The sequence below is a fragment of the Pongo pygmaeus genome, chromosome 1, assembly GCF_028885625.2.
Source record: "Pongo pygmaeus isolate AG05252 chromosome 1, NHGRI_mPonPyg2-v2.0_pri, whole genome shotgun sequence".
In the NCBI taxonomy this organism is placed as follows: domain Eukaryota; kingdom Metazoa; phylum Chordata; class Mammalia; order Primates; family Hominidae; genus Pongo; species Pongo pygmaeus.
In genome coordinates, this window is record NC_072373.2 from 190,075,702 (window position 1) to 190,084,600 (window position 8,899).

The 8,899-nt window shown below is 50.6% G+C and overlaps 1 protein-coding gene across 7 annotated transcripts in view; it reads left to right on the forward strand.

Moving 5' to 3' along the window:
• Window positions 1–6,083, forward strand: part of RIMS3 (regulating synaptic membrane exocytosis 3) — a 44,996-nt gene extending 38,913 nt beyond the window's left edge. For all 7 annotated transcript variants that reach the window (XM_054492971.1, XM_054492948.2, XM_054492976.2 and 4 more), the window contains one exon: window positions 31–6,083. In XM_054492971.1, coding sequence (XP_054348946.1) covers window positions 31–243 — 213 coding nt within the window. In that variant the 3' untranslated portion in view covers window positions 244–6,083. The remainder of the gene's footprint in view (window positions 1–30) is intronic.
• The last annotated feature ends 2,816 nt before the right edge of the window (window positions 6,084–8,899 follow it).

The following is an 8,899-nucleotide window of genomic DNA, read 5'->3' on the forward strand; positions in this document are numbered from 1 at the left end:
CTCACTCCCTCCCTCTCTTCTTCCTGGCAGGTGATCGTCTGGGGAGACTATGGCCGCATGGACCACAAGTGCTTCATGGGCATGGCCCAGATCATGCTGGACGAGCTGGACCTCAGTGCCGCGGTCACGGGCTGGTACAAACTCTTCCCCACCTCCTCAGTGGCAGACTCCACACTCGGATCCCTCACCAGGCGCCTGTCCCAGTCTTCCCTGGAGAGTGCCACCAGCCCCTCATGCTCTTAAGGATGTCAGGAAGAGGCCAGGATGGTGGTGTGGGGAGGGGTGCCTGCTGGCCCCATGTCCTCCCCTGTATATAGTCTTCGTGTCTTTCTGGACCCCTTGTCCTGCTGCATGCCTGTTGGCTACTGGGCTCATCCCAGCTGGCAGTAGAGACTGTAATGTGTGCGTGTGTGCGTGCGTGCATGTGTGTGTGTGTACGTGACCACGTTCTATCTGTTCATTTGTCTGGGTATAGTCACTCCTGGTGATGATATGGGCTGAAATGTCTCCATGTCTCTTTGTGTCTTGTTGAAAAGAAACCCAAAGGAGTGTTGTGTGGACACGACTCACCCTGAGAGTCTCCGGGGTGGAGGTGGGGCACGCGGCCACTGGTCAGTGCTGCCTGCTCCTGGCCTGGGGCAGAGCCTGTGTGTTCTTCACCTGTGCCTGCTCCTGGTGGTCTCTGCTTTGTTTTCTGTCTTGTCTTTTGTTGCACTCTTGACTCTCCCGGCTCTGCCGCTGTTTTCTGAGAAATGTAGCATCCGCTGCAGCTGGCCACACTGAGGGCCCTCTGGGAACCCCACCCCACCAGAGCTGCTCCAGCAGCTCTTCCTGCCACTGAATGCGTTCTGCAGCATGTAGCATGCCCACCTAGCTCCCTGGCCAGGGCCCCAGGGAGGCAGAGGGTACCCAGGGGACTGAGGGCTTAGAAATGACTTTCTCTGTGAGGCTGGAACCTCCTCCTTCTTCCAGTGAAGCACGAGGTCTTGGTTCCAGGGTTCCTGGCCAGGTGTCCCCTTAGCATTTGTTCTTCATCTCCTGTCTCTTGAAGCCTCCCCACTCCGCCATGCCGAAGGAGCTCTGCCAGTGGGCCTGGGCAGGCAGCCACAGAGGGCATGTTATCTGCTAAAGCAGACAGTCCTCCTGAGGCCCTGAGGGTGGCCCTGACCCCCTCGGGGCTCATTCCTGGTGGGCATGACTCGGTAAGGAGGTGCTGTGGGTAGGGCTGTTTGCTGGAATAAGGAGGGCTGAGGCTGACTTGTTCCCTGCCACTGTTGAGGATCCCATCTGACATTTGGGGATTCGCTGCATGAAGTTGTTCATTTGGGGCTCCAGTTTTTGTGCATTTCCAGACCAGGGTCCCTGTCTGGGAGCTCAGACTTAGCTGGGCTCCAGCAGCCTGGCTCCGGACTCTCGTCTGCCACCATCACCAGCTCTGTCTAAGCAATACTTACCCACCCCGGGCTTCCCTGCTTTCCTGTGCCCCACTGCTGCCCTCTGCAGAGCCATCTGCTCCAGGCACCCACCTGCCTCTGCTTGCTTTCTCACCCATGTCTGGTTGGAGCTTCTCACAGCCACTCAAACCTTGACTTGATTTGACAACTGGGCCCTGTTGGTGGGGACCAGTGCCTGAACTGGACCCTGTGAAATCTGTCCCATGAGAATCCTGAAGTCTGACTCAGGAATGCCCAGACCTGTCCCTGTCCCTCCTCAGCTCTAGGGTGAAAGGCGAGAGGTTGCTCAGGAGATAGACAGAGCAGCCCTTGGGTTTGTATCTGGTAGGGAAGAAAGCAGCAGGACAGTGGAGGTGTGGGGAAGGCCCTCTTTCCACCTCTCCCCAGGCATTATCCCCAGGTGCTGAAATGGCTGTGGCCCCAGCACCTGAGGCAGGGGTACGCTACCTGGGGTAGCAGTAGAAAGGTCTTGGGGTCTGAATGACCTGGGGCCTCCATTCATAACCAAAGTCGGAGGGGCATGGAGGCAGTGGCGCCTTGCAGATAGGTCATCTCAGCCCAAAGGGCCTCCTTGGCTGGCATGGTTCTGCATTACGTTGAAGCCAGAGTCCTATAACATCTCCCAAGAAAGATAGGGGAAGAAGCCAGAACTCCACCTGGCCTGCCCACAGGACAAGACGTGGGTAAGGGCAGGAAGGAAATGAACGGAGTTAGCTCCCAGGCTCCTGTCTCTGCCTGAGCCTCTATTCTTATATTATCAGAGAAAGAGACCATTGGGTGCATAGAGATGGGGAGGAGGCCACTGGGCTGAGTTTTCTCTTTAGGCGGAAATGCTCTCCCCAGGCCCATTGCATTCGTCAAGTTCTTAGAAATGGACAAAGGGCTCTGTCCTCCTCGACCCTAGTGGGGGATCAAGAAGGAAACTCCCTTGCAAAAGGGTATTTTAATCTCCTGTTTATGATATATTCACCTCTAGAGCAGTCACTGTCAGGGTGGTGTGAAGATACTCCAAACCTTTAGGATGATAGGGTTGTTAGTGACCCACAGGACAGTATAGATGTTTGCGGATGTAGCACTGAGTGGTGATACCCAGACCAGCAGTCACCCCAGGAAATGGGGGCTACCCATACCCTCATTCCTCTGGTGGGGAGCTGCCTGCAGAGAGGCCTGCCACTGGGGGGTTCCAGGCTGTGGTGCCCCTTGCCTCTGGGGAAGGGTTAGCACAGGGGAGGTTCTAGCTGGAGGAGGGGTCTGATGTGCTGGTAACTTGGGCTGACCTACCTACAATCCCCGGCTGCCAAAACTGCCCAGCAGTTGGGCCACTCCACTATTCCACCTCTCTAAAAGAAGGTAATTTCCTCCCCAAATCGACCTTGGGGAATTATTCTTCTAACCCTTTACACCAAATATGTTACTCATCCCCACCTGGATTTTACCCCATGAGGGTAAAGTTGTATGAGGCTGACACGTCTGTGTGATGCAGTGTGGCTGCACTGAAGGGTCTGTTTCTCAGCATCCTGGATGCAGGGGCTTGTCTGAAAAGCCACTCTGGAGCTAGCCTGTCCCAGAAGAGGAGGATGCACAAGTGTAACTCCTGGTTGTTTGCTGGGGTGGGGGAGCATCTGCTGTTTGAGGAGGGGTGGTGGGGAAGGAAGGAACATGATCCCTCCCGAAGTCTCCCACGCTGGGGCCAACTCACTGCCATGTTCAGTGTCCTGGCTCCAGATGCCCCCTCGCCCAGATGAAACCCTGCAGTGGTTACAGGAATGGAGCTCTTTGTCATTCCACCTCCTCTGGTCAGGCGAGGTTCACCGTGCATATGGCAGAGACAGGAGTGGCCCTGCAGTGATGTTGGGTTGTGGGCAGGGACAGTGATGGATGACTCAGAGCGTCTGTCTTTGTATTTCTGCTCTGTTCATTCTGTCCCACTTTCTTCATAGACTCCTTTTCCCTGCAATGGGTCTTTGGTATGAAAAAGACTCCAGTAAATGGAGCCAAGTCTTGGTTTGACAAGGGGAACTTGATCCTTCAGGGAAGAACCATCTCCAAAATGACTCCCCATCTGGTTTCTTCTACCACCCAATTCTACTAGGAAAGGAGCACTTAGGAGGCTCTTGGGATGCAGCAAGTCCCAGGCAATGCCAGCATTTCATGGGGGCTGAGGCAGAACCCAGGAGCTCCAAGAAAGGCCACCTATAGAGCTCATCCCCTGTGGAATCACTGCCGGTTAGAACACTGAGGTCAAGCCAGTCCTCCCATGGTCATGCCACCCACCAGGGAAGCATGCCTGATCTCTTCTTTACTGCCAGCCTTGAGGAGAGCAGAAGCCTCCATTTTTAAAGACAATAAAGACCTCCAAGGGTACTTCTTTGGAAATGAAATGTAGCACAATCTTAGCCTACGTTACCAGGAGCCCTGACATGCAACCAGGGTCCCTCTTCCATGCCCTGCTGCCCAGGAGATGCTGAGCTCCTCTTCCCCTGGGGTTCCAGCCCTCCTGATACCTCATATTCCCCATCTTCCTCAGCCCAGAAAGCAATGGGGCTTTAGTGATGCTCCTCTTTTGTGTCTCTCTGGTTGCCTCTAGCACTGTGCAAACTCTGCAAGAAATTGCTGCCTTTGCTTGATGTTGTAGATGAGTTGCCCTCCACCTGGCTGGAGAGATGGCACATCATTCAGGGCCAGAAGGTTGTCCAGCAGTGTTTCTGCAGTGGCTGCAGGGAGATGGAAAAGAAGAGCCCTGCTTCCCTGCCTCCTCCTACCTTTCTCTTCCACTCCTCAGAGTTTTCTTCTCCAGTATCCTGACATGTAAAGAGATTCTTTAAAATGCTGCTTCTTTTACTGGACTGTCTTTCACTGAGTAGTCAGGGAGGAGATGAAAATGTGGACACATCCCCCTGCCTTCTCCCTCAACCTTTTCACTCACGTCAGAAGAGGTTGGGGCAAAACAAAACAAGCATGATTGAAGAGCAGGGGAAGCCCACACAATCAGGTGAGGCCTGATGGGGGCTGGACTGGCCTGGTCTGGCTGGGAAAGGGTTCTTTTAAAAGCGTGCCTGAGCATCTCAGAGCAATGTCAGTGATGCCAAAGAGAGCAACTTGGCCTCCTTGGGCACCAACTCTGATGGCTGAGTTGCACAAACGTGGCTCAGATGTTGGCGTGCCCGACGGTGGGACCTTGTTCTCTGATAAAGGGCTTAATCTTTCCATGTAGCAAAGCAACTTTCCCTCCCTCCCCTCCCCCTGAACCCTGAGCTTGGGCTTGTGTGGGCCCAGCATGGCTGTGCCTGTGAGGGAAGCCACATCAGTGAGAGAAAGTTGCATTCTCTCAGGGGCCTAGATTGGCTTGGGGCAGGTGCTTGTTGAAAAGCATGAGTGTTTCTGCTTTGGGAAACCCTTCCAGGGCTCTGGCTGGAAATTTGGCCAGTAAGGACAGGGCCTTGGGCCTCCCAAGGAGTTCACAATGATGCCAGGAAGGGTCCCTGAGCCTGGGTTCCAGTCAGCTTGGCTAACAGAATGGGGCTTGGGAATTCCAGGGGCAACTGAGCATCCACCCCATTGGCCAGTGATCTGGACAGGGACAGCTGGCTACAGGGAATCAAAGGCTGTTCTGTACAGTTTTGCCAGAAACTGTGACCTTGGGCAAGGCTCCTCACTTTTCTGGGCCTCAACTTCCTCATCTGCAAAATCAGAGCATTAGCTGCTCTCCCCATGGTTCCCTCCCGGTTTTAATTAAAAGTCTCTGATCCGGAGCACATGAGGGTTGCGAGCCTGGTGCACCTGGTTCCTGTCTCCGTGGGCTGGTTTCCTCCAGCCCCTGATGCCCAGGCTGGGTGCAGGCCCTCATCTGGTCCACGCCCAGATGCTGCCTCAGACAAGAACTCTGGGAATCCTAACAGACTCTGCTTTCCTCTCTTCATGGTTTGTCCTCCCTCTTTTATTCTTGTGTAATGATGAGACATAATTAAGGGTCGTCTACAATGGACAATTTTCAAGGTGCTGATGTGATGTCACAACCTCAGCTACATCCTGAGTAGGTCAGTGTCCCCACCAGCAGATGAGGCTGGGTCTTTCCTCATTTCTGCTTCTGGGATGACATCAGCGGGAGAGTTGAAGATCTGAGAATTCTAAAGGAAATGTTCTCTGATGGGAGGAGAGAGGGAACTTATTTCCCTTCAAAGTAGTTTGCTTCTTAAGACCACTCCTCCCTCCAGAATGTCTTTAACGAGACATCATCTCAGAAGGTGGGGCAGCTGCTTCCTTAGGAAGAGTGGGCCTGATAGCTCAACCAACTCCTTTAGCATGTAAACTCACAGAAGGCAAGAACCCCTTTTTTTAGACTTTCCAAATGCATCCTGCAAAGAGAGAGATAGCTGATAGGGACTGACAAGCACACTGTTTAGATAAGAAGCAATTAGCCTTTTATATCTGTGCTCTATACATTTTCTATGTGCAGCATCTTTCCTAACTTGTTGTGGTTCCCGGGTGGCAGGTGCACAGCTGGGAGGGACTGCCGGCTGTTTCGTACAACGTTCTTGCCAATTCCCTTGAGGAGAAAATTCTTCACATGGCTTCTGCATGTACAGTATTTGGGCAGCAAAACATGATTAAAGTCAGTTTGAAAATGGTTTCATGTGTTGCTTTCTATAGCTGGTTCTTCATTCTAGGAGGAAGAAAACAGGGTTCCAGGTGGCTAAAAAGAGGAGGAGGAGGATGCCTTGGTTGAGAGGCAGGGGAGAGCAGTACATTTCAGAAAAAAGCATGAAAGATATGGGCCTCTGACTCCTGTTTGGGAACTCTATGGTCACAGCAATGTTCTTAAGCCATGAAATCTGACGGGTCCAGGCAGCTTCCTGGCTCTGTCTCCCAGGCCCTCTGCTTCCAGGCCCTCAAAGCCTTCTATTTCTACAGACTCCACAAGGGATATCCAACGACAAAGGAAGGTAAGATGGAGCTAAGGCCGCAGCTGTCGACCCACTGTTCCTTTCTTTCTGAGCTTTTGGGTCCAGCAGCTCTGCTCAGGCATTTGGCTTTGCTTACTGCAGCCACACCTGATACCAGCAGTAAACATAGCGGTTGACTTCTGTGTGCTGCACCCTCCATCAGTCACTGATGCCTGGAGCACCCATTCTTTTCCCTGTCTCATGGTGGAGCAGAACAGTATGTTAATATTTAGTCATTTCTGGGCAGATCCATTGTCCTCCTAGGGTTGGGTTTGGAGGGTACAGAAGGTGGATAAAAGAAGTGTAACGTTGTCATGGCATGTGCTTGCGGGCACAAGGCTGGCACCCTCCTCCCAAGAGCCCTCCAGGTTACCTCCACTGCATTGGCTCTGGCCTTTGGCCTTGCAGTTCCCGTGAGCATCATCTCTTGAAGGAAGGATCATAAGATCAATATGTAAGCTCTGGGTCCCCCCAGGATTCTGTCTTTTCCCTCTTTCCCACTGCTGCTCTCTCCCTGAGACATGGCTTATACTCTCATGAGTTTAAGAACTTCTATGCTTCTATCCAGCAATTCCTTCCAATAACAACTGCACCCTCCCCCACCCACCCCCTAAAAAACAAAAAGCAGACAACAAAAACTGAGATCCAAAGAAATTCTAAAGGATGTTTTTCAGATAGAACAAACATATCTAAGAACAATGCCTGGAACACAATCAATCCTACATGTTTGTTATTAAGGGAAATGATCCTGGATGGAAAGGCTGAAATGCAAGAAGGAAAAGTGAGCAAAGTAATAGGTTTTAAAATATTAGTGAAATATAGGCCAGGTACTGTGGCTTACGTATGTAATCAATCCCAGCACTTTGGGAGGCTGAGGCAAGAGGATCACTTGAGGCCAGTAGTTCAAAACTGGCAAGGGCAACATAGTGAGAACTCATCTCTACCAAAAATTTAAAAATTGGCCAGACATGGTGGCACATGCCAGTAGTCTTAGCTACTTGGGAGGCTGAGGCAGGAGGATTGCTTGAGCCCAGGAGTTCAAGGGTTCCGTGAGCTATGATTGTGCCACTGCACTCCAGCCTGAGTGACAGAGCAAGTCGTTTGTTGTCTCTTTAAAAAATTTAGTAAAGCATCCTGCCTCACAATGACTTTCCTATTGTCTTTCATGTGTCATTCCAACTTTTCTAGTCCATACCACGGTGCCTTGCAAAAACACATGAATAAAGCACTAACATCTGATTGTTAAGCTACCAAAAAAACCCCAGTATCAATTATTAGGACTAATAAGAGCATTCAGCAAGGTTGCTGGATATGAGATAACCCTACAAAAATCAATTGCATTTTTCTATAACAGCCAAAACCAATGAAAAATAAGTATGAGTTATTATCCACAATAGCAATAAAAGTCATTAAACATCTAGGGACTATTTAAGAATATGTAATGCCTCTATGGAGATAACTTTCAAATTCTAATAGAGTTAGATAATCTCGGCCAGGCGTGGTGGCTCACACCTGTAATCCCAGCACTTTGGGAGGCCGAGGTGGGTGGATCATGAGGTCAAGAGTTCACCAGCCTGGCCAAGATGGTGAAACCCTTTCTCCACTAAAAATACAAAAATTAGCCGGGCGTGGTAGCAGATGCCTATAATCCCAACTACTCAGGAGGCTGAGGCAGAGAATTGCTTGAACCTGGGAGGCAGAGGTTGCAGTGAGCCGAGATCGCGCCACTGCACTCTGACAGAGCGAGACTCTGTCTCAAAAAAAAAAAAGATAATCTGAATAAATGGAATTCACTGTTCTTCGATGAGATAATTTAAAGATAGTAGCTCTCCACAAATCCATAAATTCTATATATATACATATATATTATTATTATTATTTAGGAGACAGGGTCTCACTGTGTCAGTCATTGCTCACTGCAGCTTTGAATTCCTGGGCTCAAGTGATCCTCCCACCTCAGCTTTTCGAGTAGCTGGGATTACAGGCATGAGCTACTGCGCCCAGCTCATTTGATGTGATCTGAATCAACATTTCAGTTGGTTTTTTGTTTATTTGTTTTGAGATGGAGTCTTGCTCTGTTGCCCAGGCTGGAGTACAGTGGCACGATCTCAGCTCACTGCAACCTCCACCTCCTGGGTTCAAGCGATTCTTCTGCCTCAGCCTCCTGAGTAGCTGGGACTACAGGTGCACACCGCCACGCTCGGCTAATTTTTGTATTTTTAGTAGGAACGAGGTTTCACCATATTGGCCAGGCTGGTCTTGAACTCCTGACCTAAGGTGATCCGCCTGCTTTGGCCTACAACCTGCTGTGATTACAGGCGTGAGCCACCACACCCGGCCTTCAGTTGGCATTTTAAGAAGTAAACTTACTTTACAATTTATGTGCAGTAATACAAGTCCATGAATGGCTAGATTAACTGCTGTGTAAAAAAGGGTGCACAAAGATTGAAACATGAATATCTGGAAAATTAATATATGATAAAGGGAGCATGTTAAAACAAC